Genomic DNA, 27,952 nt, shown 5'->3' with positions numbered 1-27,952 from the left:
TTTCCATACTGGGGCCCACTTCCTGCCCAGTTGAGGAAAAAAATCTGGCCTGAAGATGAAATGACTGCTTAACATTACACTAAAACATCTGGTACCATTTTATGCACAGACCCATGTCTGAGAGCAGGCGATTCCAGCGGTCTCTCCAGCGGCACAGCGCATACCCAAACCTCCCCAGGGTGACATCATCCCATATATGGACTCTCCAGCCCAGCCCTCCCCCTTTTCCTGGTCCTAAATTCATTGCCAGTTCCCCAGTCTGCAGCAAATGTGCCACGTCAAGACTGGAAATCACAGCCCTTGAGTCTCAGTCGGGGCAGCAGAATTCGGGGGGGAAGCCGAAGGCAACCCCTGGTGCAGGAAGGGAGGCTTTTCCCCAACACCGGGAGAGGATTTTTAAGTGCATAGTTGGAAGCTTCTGGAGATCCTGCTCCGTCGCCCCAGTGTTCAGACTACCTGTTCAGGACAATGCCGTTGTACAGTAGTCTGCACATTGGTTAGACTGGGCAAGGGAGAGCAACGCCATGGACAGCTGGGGACAAAAGTGGCTGTTTCCAAGGAGGAAGACATTTGTTTGCTCCTTTTTTGAATCTCATATCCAGTGTTTTTCTTCACAGGTTTTGCACAGTAGGGGCCAGGAAGCCCTCGGGGACACTGCCGAGAAAGGACTGCTCGAGGGAAGACCTGTGGGTAAGGCCTTCTTGACTGCTCACCTGGGCTGTGACCAGGAGAGCCCAGGTGGGGAGCCAACGATTTGCTTTCACATGGGAGAGAAACCGAGGCGGGATTGTGACAGACAGGTCTGCGTTTACTTTTAAAAGAGCAACGATGTGTGGTACACTGCGATTTACTAGCTGTTGTTCAATTTCTGGAGTTTAAGTATTTTCTTAAATTTAAAGGTTTTCCCACTTCAAAATGAAATATGAAAAGACGCCAAACACTTAAGAATAATTTAATGAGGCTGGTTTTGAATTGTTGAAATTGATAATCCAGAGACTTAAAAACATATTTGAATGAGAGCTGAAGTATAACATTTAGCATCCCAGGATTGAATCCATTTTGCCCCAAAGTAAACAATACTTGCTATTTTTAAAATGCTATCTGAATAGTGCTTTTCTTAAATTTTATATAATATAAATATCAGGAATAATATTATCTAACAATAAAAGGAGAGGCTGCCAAGAATTTTTGCCTACCAGACAATGCAGATAGGACTGGTCCAGAAAAGAGCACCAACCCAGAACTTATTGAGTCAGCAACCAAATAAATTGGAGAATAAAAACCTCTATATTCAGATATTCCAATATGTATCTCTGTATTACATTTTTTAAAAATCTAAGAATGGTTGATAATTGCTGGTCAGCTGAGCCTTCCTGGCTATATTTTACAATGCTTCTATTTCTCTGAGCACTTAAAATGATAAGGTACTTTGTCTAGAAACCCACTGATAAAAAAGGAATTTGTAAACGAAAGCAAAGTTTTCTTTGGTCAGTTTCCAGCTGTCCTGGGGGTGAAGGAGGGTGGGAGAGGGGGAGGAAGGTGGGAGGGAGGAAAACCCTCAAGCTGAATGAAATCCCAATAGAGAGAATAATGGAGAAAGTCTGGATTGCAATACGTGCAATACGATCCATGTTGAACTTTAGAGATGGGTCCCTTAAAGAACGTTCTGGAAAAAAATGTTACTGCTTTAACCTTCATTTATATCTATCCCCAAACAATTCCATATAATGAAAATATCTGTTCTTTAGGCTTTTGTGTGAATGTACCCTCTTTTGTCCTCCTTTTAAATTCTGTCATGTTATAGTGATTCCTTAACAAATCCTTTTCCAAATCATACATTTTGCAACAATTCAAACATTGTCACAAGTTCTCTGGCAAAACATTTGATTACCAAAGTGTCCCCCTAGTTATATTTTGTTGAAAGAACTTATTTTAAAAGTTACCACTTGATCATTCCAAAGCTGGTAGAAAAGTTTTCTCTTTTATTCATTATTTTTAGCTAAAATACAAAAAGCAAGGATTTATTACAGCGATTTCTTCCATTTAAATGATTCAGTAATGTCATCCTTTTTTTTTTGTTTTCTATTGTATCTTGGAGGCTTCCATTATTAATTATTTCTAACAGAACAAGTAAGATTTTTTAAATCTACTTTTTTTTTTTAACATAGGAAAACAACAACAAAAAAATCTATTAGGTAGCTTTACAGGAGTTTATTTTTTCAAGAAACATATTTTTACTGTTTGATACAGTTACCAAAGAAGATAAAGTACTTTGGCAATATTTAAGAATTTTCAAATATGAGGGTTTTTTGTCTTGTGTTTTTACTCCATAGAATAACTGAATTTCCTAACTTGCTTTCATTTCACGTATGTTTAATTTAAATGTCTTTTTTCATATTAAGTGGCCTTTTTGCTTTAAAGAAACAAATCACCACTGGTTCCTCACCTATTTTTTCCCTCAGGGTGACTTTTAGTCTGGAGACAGAGGGGACCCGGTGGTGTCTTTGGCCTAAGCAGAGAAGCAGAAACATTATTAATTTGAAAAAAGCATAGCCGAGGAACCGCTGCATGTGCTCGGTGGAGTTCGGGTAACCTATTTTTGATGCAAGCTTTTAACAAATGGGAAGGAATAGTATGTATTTTTAAATTGTATGGACTAAATTAAAAATCAAAAGTAAAAGCTCACTGTATAAACCACTGCCAACTAAAGGAAGGATGGTAGTTTATGCGCTGGTATATATACCAACATGTATAAACATATGGATGATAAAATAACCCTATCTATTTCCAGGGCAATTAGGATAATGTTTAACTTTATTTTGATATTACTTTGTAAGGAAATATACAAATATTTTAGGAATCAAGGGATCTATTCCAGAGGAAACTAACCAACAATGAACATCCTCTACTAAAACTACCCCTGGAAATAATGGTAAGTGTTAAGTATTAAAATTAAATATTGTACATCTTCAGAAAGACAAAATTGTTTGCAAGGCCCATCCAAAGTGTACTTCTTAGGAACTTAGTAGTTACTTTGCATTTTAGCACATGGTGATTGATAAGTTAGACTAGTTACTGAGTTAAAAGGAGAACTTTTTCCGCTATCTAAGAAAAGGAAATTCAGAGCCTTAGCTTCAACATCATCATTTCTTAATTGGAAAGAATCAATATGAAACAGTTTATTTATATTTTCAACTCCCACTGTTTTTTGGGTTTTTTTTTTAAGCCATAGATCTTAAAACCAAAAGAAAATTTATTTACAATGGGACAAAATTTCACACGGGTTACTTTCTTGCAGTTGTCAATAGGTTTAATGTCCTTCCTGCTTGGCATTTGAGCTTTCTGCCAAGATACTGTGTTTATATTTTTTAAAAACCAAAATATACTATCTACCCCCACCTCTCACCCTACAGACCACCCAAGTTTTTCACTTTGTGGGAAAGAGTTCTGGCACAAAACTCCTAATGAAGGAATCGTCTTCCCCAACCCCCCTTTTTTCTGGTTGAAGTCTTAAAACTGTTACAGGACATACAAAGAAAATACAATTTGGTAATGCAAAAATGTTCACTTACCCACCAGCATCCATCCTTACTAAAGAGAAGTCAAAGCTTTTGATTACTCTACAAAAGATTTGTTTTTTAAAAACAACCCACTTTCCTCTCTCTACGGAGACTATCCCACCCATCTCAATGTCTAAATAATAACTAAGAGACCATCACTCATAAATGCCAGCTTAAAATAACTAGAAGTCAGGCTTTAACCTAAGAAAAGACAGGAAATTCCTGCATAAAGATTGAAACTTTCTTATTTGCTTTCTTCTACTTTTTTAACCTTGGTGTGCTACAAATTATGTAGATAGAAATATCTGTCAATTGTTTGAAGCGCTCTCATTAAGGATTTTTATCAGTTTTAATAAATAGAGGTAATAAAGTAAATTAAGGAAAATAATTAAATCTTAGTTTTGAATTTCCTGACTTTTTGTGACAACCAGTTTCCTGGAGTTGCTTTGGTTTAATTTTGCTGTAAAAGACTTAGAATAGGATTCATTTTTTGCATTTCTTTCTTAAGGTCATAAATAAAAGACCAAAAAACGGCATATGACCATATATAAAATAGAAGGTATAGAATATAAACAGTTCTTTTATATTTTACCTACTATTTTGAGTGATAATGAATTAATATTCACTGGACAGTTTAGAAGACAGAAAAAAGTCTACAGTATGTTTTTAGCCTTCCATCTTTTACAAAAGCTTAGAGGCAGGTTCAATATAACCAAAAGGTGTGCATATACCACATACTTACTAAAATTGTGCTTTTAAAATTTTTTAGAAACATAAATTGTCCAAACATCTTATAAGTAGAATAAAATCATTTTTTAGCAAGATTTTTTGCCCCTGAAAAACAGTTATGGTTTTTCAGACACAAAGATATTGGGATATCTTGTTTTAATAGAATTGCTTCATATTAAAGGATAATATAAACTCACAAATATTTCTTTCTATTTTTTCAGGTTGCATGCATCATTCCTTTAATTGAGCAGAGTTAACTGGATCAAATTATTTATGGGAGAGAGAGGGAAAGCTATACAGAATTACAGTAATTTTAAAATTCTACCAATATGCTCTTTGTTAGTGAATCACTCCATAAATATTTTCTGTTGCATTGAAGGCAGCAACAGTAACAAAATAGTTCCTTAAGGTATTTGTTTTTGCATACTCTGGCCTTGTAATTATCTAAGTAGCAGCCAAGTTTAGTGATGGTTTTGATTCTGTCAAGAAAAAATAATAAGTCTTCCACTCAGAAGTGATGACCAGAAACAATCTGATATTTATTTTTTGAAATTAAATAAATAGAAAGTTGCACTTACCAACTTTTTGTTAAAACTGTACCATATCTAATCACTGCATAAAAATTCAGATGTATAGAATACTGTCATTTTTTCAGTCTCTAAAATCTAATTTGTTCTCCGTAAACTTTCTCTTCTCTATTTTCACAGAATTTTACAATTAAAGGGAAATAACAAACTATTTGCTTCCTTAAAATTCTTTGGAAAAAATTCCCTAAGTACACACTCCTTGGACAATAAGGTTTTGTTTTATTCTTTAAGAAATTCTGTTTATTGGAATTTTGACTATCTACATATTTTATTTTTTAAAGGGCAAAGGAATTTGTTAAGTATCTCTAAGGATGTGAATTGATTATTTACATTAAAATAACCAGTAGAGTTATTCTCAAGTCACCAGAATTAAATTTCCTAACTGTATGCTTACCACTATTAACTCTTTCTTATACGAATTTTAAGGAGATTTTTTAAAGGGTCTGATTTTCATTTTTGGATATGAAATCGAGTTTCCTTTTCTATGCTTAAGGTACTATTTTGTAACTGCACTGCACTAACATGTCCAAAACACACTGTGAGCATCACTATGAGCAACAACCTTTTAGATTATACCCTCTTGATTCATGGCACAGCCCTGTAGTTAATTAAGAGGAGGAGAACTTAAGCTCACAATTGCTTTTTATTTGGTTTTCACATCCATACTCTAAAACTTTGCATTAAAAAGAATATGAGAAATTTAAATAAATTTCTGTTGCTTAATAAAATATTGATGAAAATGCATTCCCTTGTGAAAATCCCACTGTCAAAGCATCAGATACCAAAGTCCGCTGGTTGAACTGTCAAATACATTAGGCTCATTAATTATTATGAATATGGCTTCCATTTCCATGTAAATGACAAGCTTCTTTTTCATGGGCAAGGTTATGGTACTTATCCATTACAAGAAACATGTATAAACACAGTCTTTATCTTTAACCTCAGTTTTAAAATATGCAGAGTTTTCGTGAAGAGGAAAAACATCTGGTTCAATTACTCTGAACTCTGACTGCATGTGGGCCAGTAGTAATATGAATTGGATTTAAGAATAAACCGTGTGTTTAGTCTTTTTTGTTGTTGTTTTTTCCTGAAAATGTCTGTGTGAGTTTTCTGTTATGTCAATTATCCATGTTAGCACATTTGGAACAAATGTATCAGTGTAACTTTCTGAATAAAGTCGAAAGTCTAACTTGTTTTTAGCTCCATAATGTTTTAATGTTTAATTCTATTGTGTGTTTTTCTCCCTTTCCCCTGACCTTCCAAAATCACCAAATCTGGAAAACAGGCTGATTGTATCTGCCCATGAGCAGAGGAAACCCGAAGGAACCAAGGGCCTGGCTGGACGGAGTTGTCATGTGTCTGCCTGTCTACACTTGCTGTGCAGAACATCCGCTCACCTGTACAGCAGGCACAGACAGGCAGTCACATGACAACCCAGCCTGAGTGACAACCAGCCATTGAGAGAGAGCAGCCCTCACTCCGTAGCACCTACACCAAGAGCTACAGCCAAAATGAGGGACGCGGGGGCCTGGAGTTTTAATCTGTTGGTTTCTTAACTCGTATGTATTCTTCTTCTTCTTCTTCAAATATTGAAACCCACCAAAAGTAAAGTGAGTGGTGCTTATGAAATATAATAAAACCCATTTCTGAAAATATCACTGTGCTTTCTATAGTTCTCTTTTCCTAATTGTTGTCAGTAAATTACTACCCTCGACATTGATTGTACACAGCTTTGCAGCACCCCCCAAATGAATATAACTTCAGCCTGATGCTTGACAAAGAATAAGTAATTCTAATAATTCTACTTCCAAAACTAAGTTTAGTTTTGGAACTAAACCATACATCATGACTTTTCAAGAGAAAGAGGAAGAAAAGAAAAAGAGTGACGAGATAATACTCCAGGGACCATGTATTTTGAGTTAACAAACTCTGCCAGCTTGGGTCTGGGTAAAACACAATGAAAAGAGTATTTACTTCCAACATAATTTTCAAATGTACTAGAGCAATTGCTTCTTTTGATACATAGAAAGCCGAAATTGAAGCTCTGATATTTCCAAGTGTCACGATGTACATAAGTTTATTATTGTCATTGTTTAATTAAGAAGGAACTATATTTCTTAAGGTGGTATTTAAGGGGCCAAAGCACATGTATTCACTTGGAATACATGCTCCCATTCACTGTAAACTTTCAAACCCTTGAAATGTTCAGGCAATTCAATTATTTTCAAAAAGAACAAAGAAAGGCATTAAAGGATATGCAGGGTATATTCTGCCATATCTTTTGGGAAATATCAAAACTTCAGTTTACACCCTGTGAACTGGATTGAAATGATCAGGGTCAGCCTATTTATATGAATATTTCAAACATTCAAGGGTAAAAAGCAGGGAGATGGGTAAACTTAGAAATTTTGTCAACTTTGATTGGATTCACTAAACTCAGTATTTAGAACTAGTTTTCCTCTTTCTTAGAAACATACTGGTCAAGCTTTAAAAAATGTTGCACAAGATTACCAAATTTTGGGAGTTTTCTTAAACCTAAACATTTCAAATGTATATTTTGGACTACAGCAAACTATTTTTATTCAGATATTTCATTTTTACAATGAAAGATTTAATCATAAGGTTAAAAACCACCAGGTTCAAAACTTCTATTATTATGTGATATTTTACCAACCTGACACCATTGTTTCTTAAAAATAACATCAATAAAAACAGTGACTGGGTAAAACTAATAGGTAAAAATATGATTAAAACTAAATTCTTGCATTTACAATCTGGCCTAAGGAAATATGTAATCTGCTAAAATGTGCAACTGCAAAACACATTGTGCAATGAAGGTTTTTACCTTAAAGAAGAGTCCCCTGATCAGCAAATAAAGTCCTAAACAATAGTTCACAAAACGTAAAATATAAACAAATGCAAAATATAACCAAAATATAAAATGTAAAAATACAGAATCACCCAATTATAAATGCTCTATATAATCTGTAGCAAACATATCTGACAAAAGTCCACATGTGGACACTGCAAGGCAGTGCCATGTAGTGCTTATAGCCCTCTGACTGACACAATAGCTCGGTCAGAACATGAAGGAGATCTTTCCATTCGACCAAACTCCCAAGGGAAAGCTAAGGAGGCCAGACCAGCACATTCATCCGGTAGTAAGCCACTCCAGGATGATGTTTCAAATAATTTTCCCTTAAAACAGGAGGTTAATGTATTGGTATTATATTTTTTTTTATCTTAGCTTGAAAGAATGTCATATATATACATTTACATTCATATATATGTATATATTTATAGATATGTAAATCTGTTAAATGAGTTACATTTAAAATTTTTACTCTTCCAGGAAAGAGTAATAGAAAGGGTAATATTTTTCTTCTAATATAAACTTCTGAGTACAATGAATAATACATATGAGGGAATGGGTTTAAGTCTATAAGTATTTTTAATAAATTTGAGATAGCATTTACTATTATGGTTTGTTGAATATAATACCATCTATTTTTCAAAATTATAAATCTTTGGATAATGCAAGAACTTGGAAATGTTTATATGAAATAATCCTGCATTAAAAAGCATAACATAAGATAGCTTATGTATATGAAAAAGCACACATATAACTGTGATCATGAAGAATTTAAAGTAACATAAATGTTTTAAATCTTAATATTTATTGAGAATTTTTTTTAAAGTAAAAATACCTAGGCTTTGGCTAACTAAAACAACTGAGCAAGGAGTGTGACTAGCGTTCACAGGGTCAATCCTGACCTCATCAGAGGGAACATACAGATCTAGCAGGAAACAGCCAGAAACTTGAAAGTGTAAGTGCAAATGCAAAGAGCCGAAGATTTCTGTAACTTCTCCGTCTCACAGCTTTTGCCATCCAGGGATATAGTAGCTGTCACTTTGTTTCCTATTACCAAAGTTACATGTGTCAACTGTTACAGCTACATAATAAAACAATACTAAGTAAATATCCCTACAAGGGAATTATATAATCTCCTTATCACGCTATCCAAACACATCAACCCACAAAAATGAGGCCTGTAATTTTTGAAGAGTCCAAAGAATGTCCTTATTTCAATGCAAATTTTGGATTATCTTCAATACTGTAAGGTTGGTACATTTCTACTGGAAATACTTCTGCTGAATTACCCTACTTCCCTAGGAGTATTCCCATTATGATTTTAATCTTCATGTTGGCCTACTTAAATGGAAAAAAATATTGACTATGTACTATCATTATTCATAAATTGGATTTTAACTACCATTTACACTTTTCTTATTGATATCAAGAAAAATAAGACTCTTTTTCCTTGAATCAGAATATTCTATTCTAATGTGGGGTTTTTTTTTGGAATATTTTAAATGAAAGCCATCACATTTTTTTTCCAAAACTGATTTTAAGTATTAATGTAAAACTATCTGAATCCAAAATCCTTTTGAAATTATAGTTTCTATTTTATTCCAATGCCTTGCCCTTTTTAAAGGCAATCCCTCCAAAGAACCATGCAAAATATATTTATAATATATGAAAATGACATTGGGAAATTTATTTTCTGCATAAATTATCTTGATTCCAGGAAGTTATATGATCAGAAGAAAAAAAAAAGCCCATTAACCTTCAATGATGAAAATTAAGAAAAATTTAAGACAGTCTGTCTCTAGTGGTAATTTTACCCTGTAATTCAATAATTTGGTTTAGGCACTTAAGATACTAAGATATGATGAATAACTATACTGTGCTTTATTTATTTGCTCAACCACATCTTCACTCAACCAATAGTCACTTAGCATCACCTATCAGTACTGTCTACTGGTGGTAGAACATGGTACAAGATAGTGGCTCCTTGTGTCAGGAGGCTTACAGTTGAGCAGGAACTTAAGCAATCAACCAATACTTGGCACACGTAATGAGTTTTTGTCATTTTACCATCTGAAAAAAAAATCCCTCAAATTCATTGATTTCTATCAGTTTCTTTCAAACTACCTAGCCCACGCTGCCATTACCTCTTACTATATCACAACAATAGCTTTGTAGCAACTCTCCAATCTAGCTTTGTCCCCCTCCAATCCACTCTCTACAAACAATCAAAAAGATCTATAAAAATTTCAAATCCTATTATGTGACTCTCCAGCTTAAAAACTTCAAAGTTGTCTCATCATTCTTAGGATCAAAATTTATATAATCCTTTTCTCTGTTCCAGTCACAGTGGCCTAAATTCAATTTCTTATACTCATCAGGCTCAATCTTGCCTTAGGCATTAATACAAACTTTCTCTGACCACTCAGTTTAACGTCACCCCTCTCCAAGCTGTGAGTCCCATCCCAGATACTTCTTAAGTCAAACACATCATTGTATTTATTTTATTCATAGTTTGTAATCTGAATCTCATAGGTGTTCTTGATTATGTTTTCTTTATCAAGAAGTATCCTTCATAAGGGGCTTCCCAGGTGGTGCTAGTGGTAAAGACCCTGTCTGCCAATGCAAGAGTCACAAGAGATGCAGGTTTGAAGAAGATTGGGTTGGGAAGATTCCCTGGAGAAGAGCATGGCAATCCACTACAGTATTCTTGCCTGGGACAGAGGACCTGGCAGGCCACGGTCCATAGGGTCGCAAAGAGTCAGAAACAATTTAAGCGATTCAGTACACGCACACACATCCTTTATAAGAGTGGGAAACTTGTTAACCACTTTATCCTTAGTGACCAGGATAGTGTCTGGTACACAACTGGTGCTCAGAATATATTTGTTGGGAAATAGGTGATTAGGAACATAGCACTGACACTTAGTAGCTGGCTAAATTACTCATTCTCTTTGAGTCTCAATCTTCATTTTTAAAATGGAGAATGTACATGAAATATTAACTAGGCTCAGTGCCTGGTAAACTACAAATGATAAATGTTAACCATTATCATGATGATCATCATCCAGACCACCATTCAGATTGAAACCTGGGTTTCATGAGTTTCATGAATAGCAGAGATGTTTTTTACAACTACAATTACTTTAGAACTAAGGAGCAACTTGTTAACTGGAAGTCCATTTGGCTTGGTTGAGTATTTTGACTAATCTGGATATACAAAACTGAGACTGAAGCGAGGGCTGGACTACATGCTAAGGAGAGCTGAATGGATGCACATAAAAGAATGAGGAAACACGGAAACACCTTGAGTTTGGGGCAATCCGAACTGACAGCATTGAGTAGAGTGATGGGAAGGGGAAAAGAAAGAGGCCAGTGCACCCTCCTTGGGCTGAGCCAGCACAAGGCTGGAGTTGCTAAGTAGGGTGTCGTCACCTGGTTAAAAACTGCTGCACAGAGGGTTGTCTAATGTTATACTTAAGGTAGTTTGAGTTTCTGTATTGCTTCTTCTAATCCTTAGTAAATATAAGTACTACAAATATCTTTATGTTACTATTTTGATAGAAATCAGAAGAACTGAGTAGGATTCATCCAAGACCCCAAGGGATGTATGAGACATGTAAGCCCACAAATCCAGCTCTGTCCTCACCCCCATATCCAGCTCCTCCTTGACTTGGGGTATACCCAATGACAGAATACCCTGGAGAGAATGAACCCAAGAAGAGGCCTACATAGCCCCTAGAAACGTGTGCAGGGCCACTTTTCTAATAATGCTAAAGGATAATATGGGCTTCCCTGGTAGCTCAGCTGGTAAAGAATCCACCTGCAATGCAGGAGATCCCAGCTTGATTCCTAGGGTGGGCAGACCCAGTGGAGAAGGGACAGGCTACCCACTCCAGTAGTCCTGGGCTTCTCTGGTGGCTCAGACAGTAAAGAATCCACCTGCAATGCAAGAGACCTGGGTTCGATGCCTGGGTTGGGACAATTTCCTGGAAGAGGGCATGGCAACCCACTCCAGTATTCTCACCTATAGAATCCCCATGGACAGAGGAGCCTGAAGGGCTATAGTCCATGGGGTCACAAAGAGTCAGACGCAACTGAGCACCTAAGCACAGCACAGCACAAAAAATATATAGTCAAGCATCCAATAGGTAGATTAATTATGTTTTCCATAAGCACGTTGTATTATATAGATTCTCTGAAGATTACAAGTGGAAATAACATTGCCTGGGACACAGGTTGGAAACCTTTCTATCAAGATCATCTGTCAGTAACATTACAAATATCATTACTGTAACACACAATAATGGTTCAAAACATGTGGTCCACAGATGTTTGAAGGTGTTCATGAATCCATCTAAAACTTAAGGATAGGATAGATAGTTACTTTAAGGATAGGGAGAAAACAGGGGAAATGTTGGGGACCTACTATTGCCATCATACAAACTCGAGCTTAAAATTATTACGTGGGGTTATCACGCTATTGCCTCTGCCATCTTGGATAGGAAATCACATAGTTTGATATCACCATCTCTAACTCACAGGCTGAAGGAGAGGCAGCATGGAAAAGTCCCACTGAAGAGATAGAATCTGAATTTCATCTTACTCTCTGAACCATACCATTCTCTGCTGAAAAATTCCAGATCCCATACATCTTATCTCACAATAGGAAATAACAACAAATTGGAAATTAGAAGGCATGTGAGTCAAAGAATGACATTATTGTTCAGTTCAGTCGCTCAGTCATGTCTGACTCTTTGTGACCCCATGAACTGCAGCACACCAGGCCTCCCTGTCCATCACCAACTCCCAGAGTTTACCCAAACTCATGTCCATTGAGTCGGTGATGCCATTCAACCATCTTATCCTCTGTCGTCCCTTTCTCCTCCTGCGCTCAATCTTTCCCAGCATCAGGATCTTTTCAAATGAGTCAGCTCTTCACATCTACATTATTGTAGGAGGGTGTAATATTACTTGCAATGATAAGAATAAATATATAAATGTGATACCTAAAAGTTTATAAAGGCACTTGTTAACATATGATTTCTTAGAGTTGTACAAATTCCTTTTGAGGTGATTTGGTCAATAATAGTCCCCATTTGAAAAGCTAAAACAGAGGCTCAGAGAAGTTTGACTTGTTCCAACACTGGCAGTTAATCATAGAAAATTCACATTCTCTAGCATCTTACCCTTTTCACTGCACCATTGTCTATACGGTCTTTCGTTCAATTAATGTCACCCTGTAAAGAGTTTGAACCACCATTCTTTAATCACAAGTACACTTCATAAGCCATTTACATTTACTACAAACCTGTCATAAGTTAAATAAAACCATATCCATTTATATGACATAATATGCTATTTATTCCACAGCCAACTAGATCATAATGAAAACATATCAGTCTAATTACATAAGAAAGCAGAAATAAGAAAGACCATAGAAACAAACCATAATTCTCTATGTTAATTTGAATGTAAGTTATTAAATAAATGACAAACATGTAACTTAATATTTACAGGGTCACATTTGCTTTACTGAGACAGAAAAACTTCCATGGAACAGGATTTCCAAAATGTGTAGCTACTGATGTGAGAGATATCAGAGGAACAAAACACAAACACTCAACTTACCAACAAACTGACTCCAAAAGTTGAGTAAGAACTCGTGCTTATTATCACAAAGGAAAATTTTAAATTTGGGGTTTTCAAAGTTGCCCGCAGAAACATGTTTAATCCATATCCAGAAGCATAGTTAAGCTATGAGAGCAAGGCTGGTATGAAATCTAAGCATCATTTAAAACTGCTACTAAAGGATGGGTGTTGAGGGAACAAATTCAAGAGGCCAGAGACTGATCACTACCTCAAAGCCCCACCCTCCTCATATTTCTCCTGACCTCCTTTCCCCATACCCTCTCTTCCATCCTCATCTCCCAGCAGGTGCTAATAACTATTAACTGAATAACGCTGAAGAGCAAGGAACAGTGCTGACTCCTCCCTTCTGTCCCACCAGCAGGCTCAAAGGTGGCCTGCGGTGGTCGGAAGTCCTGGTAAGAGAAACTGAGCAGAATAGAGAACCAGGGTGGTGGTAGCCAAGAGGCAGTAAGATGGGAATAAATGAGAATGGCTCCAGGGGAATAAGGCTCTGTCCCACTGACACAAAAACATTGAAGATAGGGGTCACGAGTCAGGCACTAATATCTGGAAATTTTCCTACCTCTTTTTTTGAGCAGTTTTTCTTAATGAGGAACAGTATCTAATGACTACAGTGTAGCTGTATGTGGCCCATCAAGTTGCGACCCTGAACTTGGGCTCTCCCCTCCATCCAGCACAAGCCACCATCTTCTCTTGCTTCAACCACTGATACAGTCTTCTAGCTAGTCTCCCTTCTTTTCTTCTTGCCGACCCCACTCCATCCACATACACATTACATCCCACACATCATGCTAAACCCAGCAGCCAGAGTGATCTTTCTAAAACAGAAATCCAATCAGGCCACATCCTGTTGACACAGGCAGATGGTTTTCAATTATCCTCAGGATAAAATCCAAATCACTGGTGGGGCCTGATGCGATACCTCTGATTTTATTTCCTATTTCTCTGTCTTACCCCTCCTCCATTTTGCCCACTCCCACCCTGGAGGATTCTTCAATACAATCTTCGACACAGTTCATCATTCCAGTCTTTGCTGCAGTGTTTCTTCTTTCCAAACACTCAATCTAAAGGTTCCTCTTCCTATCAGTTTCTAGCTCATTGACCTATTTTCTTCAGAGCACTTAATATCTGATTTTGTATTATTAGTCTAGTAGTTAGCTCCATAGGGCACCAAACTTGCCTGTCATTTTCTCTTTTATCAACTACTCTAAACTAGGAAAACAACCCTTTTCTTAACTTTCTTCACCTCAATCAACCCAATTTGTTTCAAGGATCATTGTTACCCATCCCTGCCTCTCAAGACACACACACACAACCACCTTTCACATATATACCTTTAATAAAAATGTTCTCTGGCACCCAGTTACTATTATAACTGCACACATGTATTTTCTGTTTATTGTAATCAAGTGCTCATGACAGAACTTCGGCAGCAGAGATTTTGTAAAAAGCTTTTCTGAGTTTATAGCAGAGAGGAGGGGCTGACGGGTGACCATGAGCTCACCAAGCCCTCAAATCCTCCTCCTTCCCTGCAAAGAGCATCATGTGCCTTTCAACTGGCTTCTTTCAGTACCCACACAGCCAAACAACGAAAACAACAAAACCCCTAAAGCCATACTCCAACGGTAGTAGCAAATCTGAGTCTTCAGAGCTCCTGATACTAGCACTCATGAAAAGGTCAATGCCAGGATGCCTGGAACGCATCTTAATAAATCCTCAGTGGAACGAGGTTGACTAGGAAAACTCCAACACCTTGGAGGTTCTTGCCTCCATTTGTGGTTGAGCCAGATAGCTTATATCCAAATTTCTGCTTTGTCATCAAGCAGTTGTGAGACCTTGGTAAGTGAGTTATTCTCACCAACACCAAGTGTTTTCCATAAGAAGAACTGAACCCCAAAAAAATGACTTTTTCAAAAGGTTATGTTTTTTCCTTCATTTACTTACCTGAAAAATGAAGATAATTATAGTACTTATCCTTAGGATTATAATGTGGATTAAATGAGTCATTAGTGAAAGTTGCTCAGTCATGTCCGACTCTTTGAGACCCCATAGACTATACAGTCTATGGAATTCTCCAGGTCAGAATATGGGAGTGGGTAGCCTTTCCCTTCTTCAGGGGATCTTCCCAATCCAGGGATAGAACCCAGGTCTCCTGCATTGCAGGCAGATTCTTTACCAGCTAAGCCACAAGGGAAGCCCAAGAATACTGGAGTGGGTAGCCTATCCCTTCTCCAGTGGATCTTCCTGACCCAGGAATTGGACTGCGGTCTTCTGCATTGCAGGCAGATTCTTTACCAACTGAGCTATGAGGAAAGCAAATGAGTCATTAATCAGTATAAAACTAGGAATTTCCTGGTGGTCCAGTGGTTAAGAATTCACTTTCCAATGTAGGGAATGTGGGTTTGATCCCTAGTTGGGGAATTAAGATTCCACATGCTGTGCGCCAACTAAGCCCATTAAGCTACAACTAAGACCTGACACAGCCAAAAGTAAATAAGTATAAAAAGAAAAAAATAAAAATAAAACTAGTTATAATTATTATGCTTCTTCAGCAAGGTCTTTTGCTTTCCCTGGAAAAACTGAGAGAGACTCAGAGGCCAATCTGTATTTAAATGTACATAAATAATCCCCTAAATCCTTGTAAGCAAAATGTGCCTAAGAGAAGATTTAGCAGGGCAACTGAACACAAAAGAAGATTTTCTATTTCCTGATGTTTATATATAGGAAGGCATCTCAGAGCTCTGGGAAGCTATAGCCTTTAAACATTGGAGCTTCCACAGAATTAAGAGGGTTATCTAAGCAGCCAGCCCAGGAAAGAAACCAGTGCTAATCCTCAGACTCATGACCAATGTCACGTTTGACTGAAGTTAGTAAAATATATGACATAAACATTTGAAATAAAGCTTTTGAGTAGAAATTTCCTTTGGATCTTTCTATAGGATTTGATTTCCTTTTAATTTGGACTTCCCTGGTGGCTCAGACGGTAAAGCGTCTGCCTACAATGCGGGAGACCCAGGTTCAGTTCCTGGGTTGGGAAGATCTCCTGGAGAGGGAAATGGCAACCCACTCCAGTATTCTTGCCTGGAAAATCCCATGGACAGAGAAGCCTGGTAGGCTACAGTCCATGGGGTTGCAAAGAGTTGGACACGACTGAGCGACTTCACTTTCACTGCAGAAAATATAGTGGCCCTTGGTGGGTCATCTGATACTTATTCCACACACTATTGTGCACAAAGCACTTAGAACTAGGCAGGACACAAAGCTTTCCCCCAATAATTTGAGAAAGTACCTTGTAGTGTTTTCAAAAGCTATCAAGCCAAGAATGGAAGGACTTTTAACTCTGAAATGCTTGCCATTTACAGTTAAACACAACTGACACAATCTCACCTGTTAAATAGTTTTGCCATCACAGAGTATTCTTAACCAATGTTTGCATGCTGCGTTAAAAGCACCAAAAACTTCTCACCTCAGACCAGAACTAGTAAAATTTCCAAAACACTGCTGAATTTCCATCCATGCCCTCCCAAGTTTACCAGTATCATTTTATAGCACTTTAATGGCTCTGTAAGACTGATTTTCGTCTGTGTGTGCTTTTCTAACTATCAGATTTAAACGAGTAATAAGTCACAGGACCAAAATTATTAACATTTAACGTGAACCAGAACACCATAATTATCATAATTCATGCTTTTACATAGATATCAAATTCTCAAAGAAAAAATTTGTATAAACAATTATCTGGGACTCACTTGAAGACTAGTGATTTGGACATTTTCAAAAGCCTGTCATTTGAGACAGATGTCACAGCAACAATTCCAAAATGCTTTATTAACTCTGCATCACTGCTATTAACTTTGTTTCTATGATGATCTATTACCTTGAGTATTTTCAAAACATTATTTAATGAAAATAGCTTTCACTATATCAGCAACTTGGCCATTCTTACAAAGAAGGAAGTTTTCAACTACAGGTCCCTAACTCCATTCCTTTAGGTAAACAAGCATGTGAGTACATCAAAGAAATAAAAGATATTTGAGGGAACTACTGTAAAATTTAAAATCTATGAGGAAAAAACAGTGTTTATTCAAACAAACATCCCAAGTCAACTACTAAATGAAAACCACCAGTCTCAATACTGTATATGACAATAAAATCAATTCATCTGAAACAGAAGCATTTTAATTTAAAAAATTCTGTCATTTTTGTGACTTACCTCATCATCTTTGTACCAGGACAAACTCTCAGCAGTAAGGACAAACCAGTATCCCTTAGAGCCTCCTTTCATGATGCCAATGTTGCTGATGGTTAGCCATCCCTTGCGAATCACCTTCAAAAGAGCACAGATCAGCAGAGATGTTTAGTTTAATATGAGCCTATGGAGAATACAAGTCTTGTCCTAAGTTAAAAATAAGATACAAGTTACAGTAAGAACAGCATTGTTTCCTCAAAGCTCAACTTCTCTTAAACTATTCAAAATAATATATCTTCCAAAAGCCCAGATAACTAGAGGGAAGCCTCTCCCATCAAATGAACAAAATCAAATCAAAACTGCAGATTCATAGGGATGGTGGAAGCACAGAGACTGAAACAGGAATAAAATATAGCAAATTAAATGCTTGTGCCTGGCCTATTTATGGCACTGCTGCTACAATTAAAATATGTTTAGTTGATTGGATGAACAACAATAGATTCTCCATGCTCAGCAAACATTTGCTAAGAACCTATCATATGTCAATATGAGAAAGGTGATGATGCTACACCCTGCCCTCAAGAATTTTATAGTTTTATAGGGAATGAAGATCCATAAAGAGATAATTTCAACATAATAGTGTAATAAGAGATGTATGCTAAGTAAGAGAAGGAGTACTGGATACAACTTAAAAAATGTTAATAGTTTATAGGCTTTCCTTGGAAACATGGTAGCTCAAAAGAGCCTAAAAGAATTCAAATTAGACCAGGAAGTAGTCCTGTCTTTATATGTTCTCCATAAAGAAGGACAAAAAAAGAACACAATAGGAAAGAGCCACTTAATGCCAAAAATATGAGTTGGTATGAAGAAATTGAGGCTGGAGAGGTAAGTTGGATAAAATCAGAGTCAAATCCAGTTCAACAGACCCCAAATTCTAGATAAAATTGGCAAAATAAAAATAAATTTCAAGTATACATGTAAATTTATTAAGTATATATGACCATTGTACTACCAAACTGTGTACATCCACAGAAACACACAAAGAAATTTGAAAGTATGATATGAAGATGAAATAAATATTTTATTTTTTTATTTTGTGGGAGAAACCTATTTGTTACATTTATAACTTTGTTATTGACTTCTCTGTGTCACACAGTGACAGTACTGGCATCACATATTTATACATATACACACACACACACACATATATTTTAAATACTAATAAATCTTAACTGTTTTTTGTTTTCTAGATAAAAATATATATTTAGATGTTCTATTATATCCTCCTGCATTCCAGCGAATTTTCCATGCTCCCTGAGACAAACTAGGTTATGTAAGCTGCTGAAATAACCCAGGTGAGAAATGACCAAGGTGTGAAGTAATGTCATGATGAATTTATAAAAATAAATAAACATACTGGACAAAATCCTAGGAGACAAAATCAGTAGGACTTATGGCTGGATGAAAGGGGGATTAGTGAAAGGAAAGACTCTAGAACTGCATTGTATAGTAGCCACTAACCACATATGTTTATTGAGCCATAATGGCTAGTTTAATCTCAGATGTGTGACAAGTGTAAAATGCACAGTGGATTTTGAAAACTTAATACAAAAAATATGTAAAATATTTCACTAAATGTTTTTAAATGTATCACATGTGAAAATGATAATATTTAAGATATACTGTGTTAAATAAAATGAGGCAGGTGAAATGAATATTAAGAATAGATTTTATTTAACACAGTATATCTTAAATATCTCTTATTAATGTGGCTTCTATTATATTTTTACTGGACACTGTGCTATTCTAGAATGATTCTGAAACTCATGGGCCTACCAAATCAGGAGTAGAGGAAGAGAACCAAGTTTTAGAAGTGAGGGAGTTGACAGTGAATTCAGTCAAGGCCATGCTGAATATGAGGTACCTGTAGGAGACACATGGGCTTCCCAGGTGGTACTAGTGATAAAGAACCTGCCTGCCAATGCAGGAGACAAGAGTTTGATTCCTGGGCTGGGAAGCTTCCCTGGAGGAAAGCATGGCAACCTACTCCAGTACTCTTGCCTGGAGGATCCCATGGACAGAGGAACCTGGCAGGCTACAGTACATGAGTCACAAAGAGTTTGACAAGACTGAAGCAACTTAGCATGCATGCATATGGGAAATACAAATAGATGTGCCCTGACCTCTGATGCAAAATGGAAATGTTAGGACTGGACATTTAGACTTGTGAGTCATCAGTATATATACATAAGTGACAAGCATTGATAAAACTGTGTGAAATAGTAGTGGCTCACAGTGGAATCCTGGGGAAAATATAAGGTTGGTGCAAAAGTAATTTCAATTTTGCATTGTTGAATTTTGTCATTTGATATTGGAATACATTCTTGAATAAATGTGGTTAAGTTATACATCATTTTAATGAATATTTATTGCTTTATGTTTTTTGCTAATGAATTACTACTTGCTGTTTATTTTATATGTATTTTACACCTAAGAAATGATGTTAGACAAAAAGAAAATTCAAACAATTTTTTTATTCAAGTTCAAAATGGGTCTTAAAGCAGTGGAGACAACTCGCAATGTTAACAACGCATTTGATCCAGGAACTGCTAATGGAATGTAGAGTGCAGTAATGGTTCAAGAAGTTTTGCACAAGAGACCAGAGTCTTGAAGATGAGGAACATAGTGGCCAGCCATCAGAAGTTGACAACGGCCAGCCGAGAGGGTCATCGAAGCTGATCCTCTCACAACTACAGGAAAAGTTGCCCAAGAACTCAACGTTGACCTTTCTATGGTCATTTTGCATTTGAAGCAAATTGGAAAGGTGAAAAAAGACTGACTGCCTCATGAGCTGACTGCAAATCAAAAAAATCGGTGTTTTGAAGTGTTGTCTTTTCTTATTCTATGCAACAACAATAAACTACATCTTGATCAGATTGGGATTATGTGATGCAAAATGGATTTCATATGACAACCAGTGATGACCAGCTCAGTGAATGGACCAAGAAGAAGCTCCAAAGCTCTTTCCAAAACCAAACTTGCACCAAAAAATGGTCATGGTCACTCTTTGGTGGTTTCCTGCCTGTGTGATCCTCTACAGCTTTCTGAATCCCTGCAAAACCAGTCCATCTGAGAAGTATACTCAGCAAATTGATGAGATGCACCAAAAATTGCCATGCCCCCAGCCAGTATTGGTCAACAGAAAGGGCCCAATTCTCCACAGCAATGCCCAATAACGTGTTGCACAACCAATGCTTCAAAAGTTGAACAAACTGGGCTACAAAGTTTTGTCTCATCCATCATATTCACCTGAACTGTCTCCAACTGACCACTACTTCTTCAAGCATCTCAACAACTTTTTGCAGGCAAAATGTTTTTACAACCAGGAGGACGTGGAAAATGCTTTCCAAGAGTTCATCAAATCCCGAAGCACGGATTTTTATGCTACAGGAATAAACAAACTTATTTCTCATGGGCAAAAATGTGTTCATTGTAATGGTTACTATTTTGAGTAATAAAGATGTGTGTGAGACTAGTTATAAAGATCTAGAATTCAGAGTTCAAAACCACTAACGAAGCCATAGGCAAGGTGAATTTCAAGGAATGTATGGCTAGGAGTGTCAGATTCAGCACAGAAAGGGACATGTAAAGGGCAATGCAGACATCATAGTGTCTTAGTTATGCCAGCTGCAGTGAGATGGTGGGATGAGTCAGAGTTCACTGGATTGAAAAGTGAGTGGGAAGTGAAAAATGGAGACAATGGCTACAGAGAGCTCTTTTCTAGAGAAGGAGGAAAGCAAGTTAAAACCAGAATAGACATAGGATCAAAGAAGGTGCTTTTGTTGTTTTTGTGGTTGCTATTGTTTTTTGATTTGCAGATTTTTTTTTTCGTTTTTGATATGAGCAAAAATTGAATACACTTATTGCCTGAGGAGAAATAGTAGGACAGGGTAAGAGATATAGAAAAAATGATGTAATGACAAAGAAGATGGGAGTGGATGAGATGAAGAGCACAGGGAGAGGGCTGTCTTTGAACAGGAATGAAGCTGCCTGATCTTGTGAGCCTGAGAGGCTGAAAGATTTCGTGAGGGTAGATGTAGGTTCTCTGAGTGGAAAAGCATAGAAGGTTGAGAAAGGTTATAGTTGAGCTTTCCATTTCTCTTGATAAGAGAACAGACTGAATTATCTGCAGGAAAGTAAGGATGAGAAGCTGGAAAGAAGGCTTGAGCATAGTGTTAAGCATTGGGACAATTAGTAATTGAATGAGAGACAGCATAATTGGAATCAGTTTAAAAAAAGAAAAGAAAAGAAAAAAGGTTGACAAAACACAACACTGAAAACCCCTAGAAGATAACATAGGAGAAAATCTAGATGACCCTGGATAAGATGATGCCTTTTAAGACACAACACCAAAAACACAATCTGTGAAAGAAATAAGTTGGTAATCTGAACTTCATTAAAGTTAAAAATGTCTACTCTGTAAAAGGTAGGATCAAGAGCGTTAGAAGACAAGCCACAAATAGGGGGAAATGCTTGCAAAAAACATATCTGATAAAGGACTGTTATCCAAAATATACAAACAAATCTTAAAACTTGATAATAAGAAAACAAAAGACCCAATAAAAAATAGGCCAAAGACATTAACGTACCTCAACAAAGATATGCAGATGGCAAATAGGCATATGAAAACATGCTCACTATCACATATCATTATTTCTGTCCTCTATTGTGCCCATCTTTGCATGTTATGTTCCCTGGTATTTCTAATTTTCTGGAAGAGATCTCTAGTCTTTTTCATTCTATTATTTTCCTCTACTTCTTTGCATTGTTCACTTAAGAAGGCTTTCTTATCTCTCCTTGCTATTCTTTGGAACTCTGCACTCAGACAGATATATCTTTCCTTTACTCCTTTGACTTTAGCTTATCTTTTTCCAGCTATTTGTAAGGGTTGCTCACACAACCATTTTGCCTTCTTGCATTTCTTTTTCTTGGGGATAGTTCTGATTACTACCTCTTGTACAATGTCATGAACCTCCATCCATAGTTCTTCAGGCACTATGTCTATCAGATCTAATCCTTTGAATCTATTATCACTTCCACTGTAAAATCATAAGGGATTTGATTTAGGTCATATCTAAATGGCTAAGTAGTTATCCCTACTTTCTTTAAGTCTGAATTTTGCAATAAGAAGTTCATGATTTGAGCCACAGTCAGCTCAGATCAATAAAGGACAGAAATGGTATGGACCTCACAGAAGTAGAAGATATTAAGAGAGGTGGCAAGAATGTAGAGAAGAACTGTACAAAAAAGATCTTAATGACCCAGAAAAACACAATGGTGTGATCACTCACCCAGAGCCAGACATTTTGGAGGCCAAGTGGGCCTTAGAAAGCAACACGAAGAACAAAGTGAGTGGAGGTGAAGAAATTCCAGCTGAGCTATTTCATATCATAAAAGATGATGCTGTGAAAGTGCCACACTCAATATGCCAGCAAACTGGGAAAACTCAGTAGTGGCCACGGGACTGGAAAAGGTCAGTTTTCTTTCCAATCCCAAAGAAAAGCAATGCCAAAGAATGTACAAAATATGGCACAATTGCACTCCTTTCACATGCTAGCAAAGTAATGCTCAAAATCCTTCAAGCTAGGCTTCAATAGTATGTCAACCAAGAACACCCAGATGTTCAAGCTGGATTTAGAAAAGGCAGAGGAACCAGAGATCAAATTGCCAACATCCGCTGGATCACAGAAAAAGCAAAAGAATTCCAGAAAAACATCTACTTCTGCTTCATTGACTGTGTTAAAACATTTCACAGTGTCACTTCAGCTCAGTTTAGTCACTCAGTCATATCATACTCTTTGAGACCCACGGACTGCAGAATGCCAGGCTTCCCTGTCCTTCACCAACTCCCAGAGCTTGCTCAAACTCATGTTCACTGGGTCAGTGATGCCATCCAACCATCTCATCCTCTGTCGTCCCCTTCTCCTCCTGCCTTCAATCTTTCCCAGCATCAAGGTCTTTTCTAATGAATCAGCTCTTAGCATCAGATGGCCAAAGTACTGAAGCTTCAGCTTCAACATCAGTCCTTCCAATGAATATTCAAAACTGATTTTCTTTAGGATGGACTGGTTTGATCTTTCAGTTCAAGGGATTCTCAAGGGTCTTCTCCCACACCACAGTTCAAAGCATCAGTTCTTTGGTGCTCAGTTTTCTTTATGATCCATCTCTCACATCCATACATGACTACTGGAAAAACCACAGCTTTGACTAGACAGATCTTTGTTGGCAAAGTAATGTCTCTACTTTTTGATATGCTGTCTAGGTTGGTCATAGCTTTACTTCCAGGGAGCAAGCATCTTTTAATTTCATGGCTCCAGTCACCATCTGCAATGATTTTGGAGCCGAAGGAAATAAAGTCTGTCACTGTTTCCCCATCTATTTCCCATGAAGTGATGGGACCAGACGCCATGATCTTTGTTTTCTCAATGTTGAATTTTAAGCCAGCTTTTTCACTCTCCTTTTTCACTTGCATCAAGAGGCTCTTTAGTTCTTCTTCCCTTTCTGCCATAAGGGTGGTATCATCTGCATATCTGAGGTTATTGATATTTCTCCTGACAATCTTGATTCCAGCTTGTGCTTCATCCAGCCCTGCATTTCAAATGATGTACTCTATATGTAAGTTAAATAAGCAGGGTGACGATATACAGCCTTGATATACTCCTTTCCCAATTTGGAACCAGTCCGTTGTTCTATGCCCAGTACTAGCTGTTGCTTCTTGGCCTGCATACAGATTTCTCAGGAGGAAGGTAAGGTAGTCTGGTATTCTCATCTCTTGAAGAATTTTCCATAGTTTGTTGTGATCCACCCAGTCAAAGGCTTTGGCGTAGTCAATAAAGCAGAAATAGATGTTTTTTCCTGGAACTCTCTTGCTTTTTCTATAATCCAACAGATGTTGGCAATTTGATCTCTGGTTCCTCTTTTAAATCCAGCTTGAACATCTGGAAGTTCGCAGTTCACATACTGTTGAAGCCTGCCTTGAAGAATTTTGAGCTTTACATTGCTAGTGTGTTGGACAACTGCAATTGTGAGGTAGTTTCAGCATTCTTTGGCACTACGTTTCTTTGGGATTGGAATGAAAACTGATCTTTTCCAGTCCTGTGCTCACTGCTGAGTTTTCCAAATTTGCTTGCATATTGAGTGCAGCACTTTAACAGCATCACCTTTTAGGATTTGAAATAGTTCAACTGGAATTCCATCACCTCCACTAGCTTTGACTGTGTATATCACAACAAACTGTGGAAGGTTCTTAAAGACATGGGAATACCAGACAACCTTACCTGCCTCCTGCTATATACAGGTCAATGAAGCAACAGTTAGAACTGGACATGGAACAATAGACTGGTTTCAAACTGGGAAAGGAGAATGTCAAAGCTGTATATTGTCACCCTGATTCTTTAACGTATATGCAGAGTACATCATGCAAAATGCCAGGCTGGATGAAGCACAAGCTGGAATCTAGATTGCCCAGAGAAATATCAATAACCTCAGATATGCAGGTGACACCATCCTCATGATAGAAAGCAAAGAGAAACTAAAGAGCCTCTTGATGAAAGTGAAAGAGGAGAGTGAAAGAGCTGGCTTAAAACTCAACATTCAAAAAACAAAGACTATGGCATCTGGTTCCATCATTTCATGGCAAATAGATGCGGAAGCAATGGAAACAGTGACAGACTATTTTCTTTGGCTCCAAAATCACTGCAGATGATAACTGCAGCAATGAAATTAAAAGATGCTTGCTCCTTGGAAGAAAAACTATGACAAATCTAGACAGTATACCAAAAAAGGTCCAATAATCAAAGCTATGGTTTTTCCTGTAGTCATGTGTGGATGTGAGTGTTGGACCATAAAGAAGGCTGAGCGCCAAAGAATTGATGTTTTTGAACTGTGGTGCTGGAGAAGACTCTTGAGAGTCCCTTGGACTGCAAGGAGATCAAACCAGGAAATCCTAAAGGAAATCAACCCTGAGTATTCATTGGAAGGACAGATGCTGAAGCTGAAGATCCAATACTTTGGCCACCTGATGCAAAGGACTGACTCATTTGAAAAGACCCTGTTACTGGGAAAGATTGAGGGCAGGAGGAGAAGGGGATGGCAGAGCATGAGATGGTTGGATGGCATCACCAACTCAATGGACATGAGTTTGAACAAGCTTTGGGAGATGGTAAAGGACAGGGAAGCCTGGCGTGATGCTATCCACGGGGTCGCAAAGAGTTGAACATAACTGAGCGGCTAAACAACAACAAAATAGCGCCTTTATTCATAATTGCCAAAACTGGAAAATAACTGAAATGTCCTTCAGTAGATGAATGGATAAATAAACCATGGCACATCCAGATATTGGAATATTATTCAACACTAAAAAGAAATTAGCTATCAAGTCATAAAAAGACATGGAGAAATCTTAAATGCATATTCCCAAGTGAAAGAAGTCAACTCAAAAAGCCTAAATTCTGTATAATTCCAACTATATGACATTCTGGTAAAGGGAAAACCATGGAGACAATGGGCTTCCCAGATGGCATTAGTGGTAAAGGACCAGCCTGCCAATGCAGGATACATAAGACACGGTTCAACCCCTGGATAGGGCAGACCCCCTGGAGAAGGGCATAGCAACCCACTCCAATATTCTTGCCTGGAGAATCCCACGGACAGAGGAGACTGACAGTCTACAGTCCATGAGATCAGTAGCTGTCAAGGGTCGGGTGGGAACAGGGAGAGATACATAGGCAGAGCATATACGGTTTTAGGACTTCCCTGGAGGCTCAGAGGTAAAGAATCTGCCTGCAATGTGGGAGACATAGGAGGATCCCCTGGAGAAGGAAATGGCAACCCACTCCAGTTGTTCTTGCCTGGGAAATCCCACAGACAGACGAGCCTGGCAGGCTACAGTCCATGAGGTCACTAAGATCAGACACGACTGGGCGACTAACACACAGACATAGAATTTTTAGGGTATTGAATATACTCTGATACTATATGGATATATATCATTATATGTTTCTCCAAACTCAAAGAATGTATAACATCAACAGGGAACCCGAAGTTAAACTATGGACTTTGGGTGATTATGATGTGTTCATGTAGGTTCATCTTTGGTTTAACAAAAAAAAGTACCACTCTGGTGAGTGATGTTGATAATGAGGGAGGTTATGTATGTGCAAGCACAGAGGAAATATGAAAAAAATCTCCATTTCTGCTTCTCAATTTTGTTGTAAACCTAAAACTTCTCTAAAAACATAAGGTCTTAAAAATACTGGCTGAAAGCTGAGAATAAAGACCATAAACTGCAGGGCCACAATCAGCAATTACATTATCATCTCTAAAAGCACTCTGCACACCTAATGTAGAAAAAGTGAACATAAGTGGGAACTGATCCACTGTTCTAGACCCAAGTGACCAAAGTTCATGGATGTAAAGATGTTGAAGGTTTTCAGCAAGAGAGCAATTTAGGTGATCATCCATTTAATCTAAGCCAGGCAGAGAAATGAGGCCAGGAGGGAGCTAATACAGAGGCAGAAAATAAACAACAAAAAAGGCAGGTACTACATCGATCAGGTGCCCCCAACCCTGAGGTCATGAGCCAATAATGGTTTATTGCACAGCAGGAAGTGAGTGGTGAGTGAGCAAATGCAGCTTCATCTGCAAGTCCCCAGTGCTCCCATCATCACTGGAACCATCCACTCCCTTCCCACATCCATGGAAAAAGTGTCTTCCATGAAACCGGTCCCTCGTGCCAAAAAAGTTGGGGACTGCTGATGTAGGTAAAGGCAAAAATAGAGTTTGGAGAATTTAAGCTGATGTGAAGCAATGAACTGCCTCATCTTATTGGCATCACTGGATTCACCTGTCAAAGATGCACTATTTCTAGAAGTATTGACTGCCATAAGCAAAATGGATATTTTATTAAAAATCATTCAGTCCAGTGGATATAGTCAACTGAGCTTTATGGAAATTATGAGGTACTGCTGCTGCTAAGTCACTTCAGTCGTGTCCGACTCTATGCGACTCCATAGATGGCAGTCCACCAGCTCCTCCGTCCCTGGGATTCCCCAGGCAAGAACACTGGAGTGGGTTGCCATTTCTTCCTCCAATGCATGAAAGTGAAAAGTGAAAGTATAATTGCTCAGTTGTGTCTGACTCTTAGCAACCCCATGGACTGCAGCCCACCAGGCTCCTCTGTCCATGGGATTTTCCAGGCAAGAGTACTAGAGTGGGGTTCCATTGCCTTCTCCAATGAGGTACTAATAACAGCTAAAATTAAATTTGCAAAGGCTCCACGGGATTTTCAGACAAGAATACTGCAATG

At 37.7% G+C, this 27,952-nt stretch overlaps 1 protein-coding gene and 1 long non-coding RNA gene across 13 annotated transcripts in view; one reads left to right on the top strand and one right to left on the bottom strand.

The window, feature by feature from the left end:
- Positions 1–27,952, bottom strand: part of DNM3 (dynamin 3) — a 622,348-nt gene that overhangs the window by 269,608 nt on the left and 324,788 nt on the right. For all 11 annotated transcript variants that reach the window (XM_043924627.1, XM_043924624.1, XM_043924629.1 and 8 more), the window contains one exon: positions 17,611–17,724. In XM_043924627.1, coding sequence (XP_043780562.1) covers positions 17,611–17,724 — 114 coding nt within the window. The remainder of the gene's footprint in view (positions 1–17,610; positions 17,725–27,952) is intronic.
- Positions 130–6,531, top strand: LOC122708304. 2 transcript variants are annotated; one of them, XR_006345107.1, is made up of 4 exons: positions 130–690; positions 2,463–2,588; positions 2,858–2,932; positions 4,511–6,531. It is a non-coding gene; the product is annotated as an uncharacterized LOC122708304 (long non-coding RNA). The 2 variants fall into 2 exon arrangements; XR_006345106.1 differs by having other exon boundaries at positions 131–2,588.

The sequence above is a fragment of the Cervus elaphus genome, chromosome 14 (assembly GCF_910594005.1).
Source record: "Cervus elaphus chromosome 14, mCerEla1.1, whole genome shotgun sequence".
Lineage (NCBI taxonomy): Eukaryota > Metazoa > Chordata > Mammalia > Artiodactyla > Cervidae > Cervus > Cervus elaphus.
Note: the sequence above shows the minus strand (reverse complement) of the source record. Positions and strands in the feature narration are given on the sequence as shown.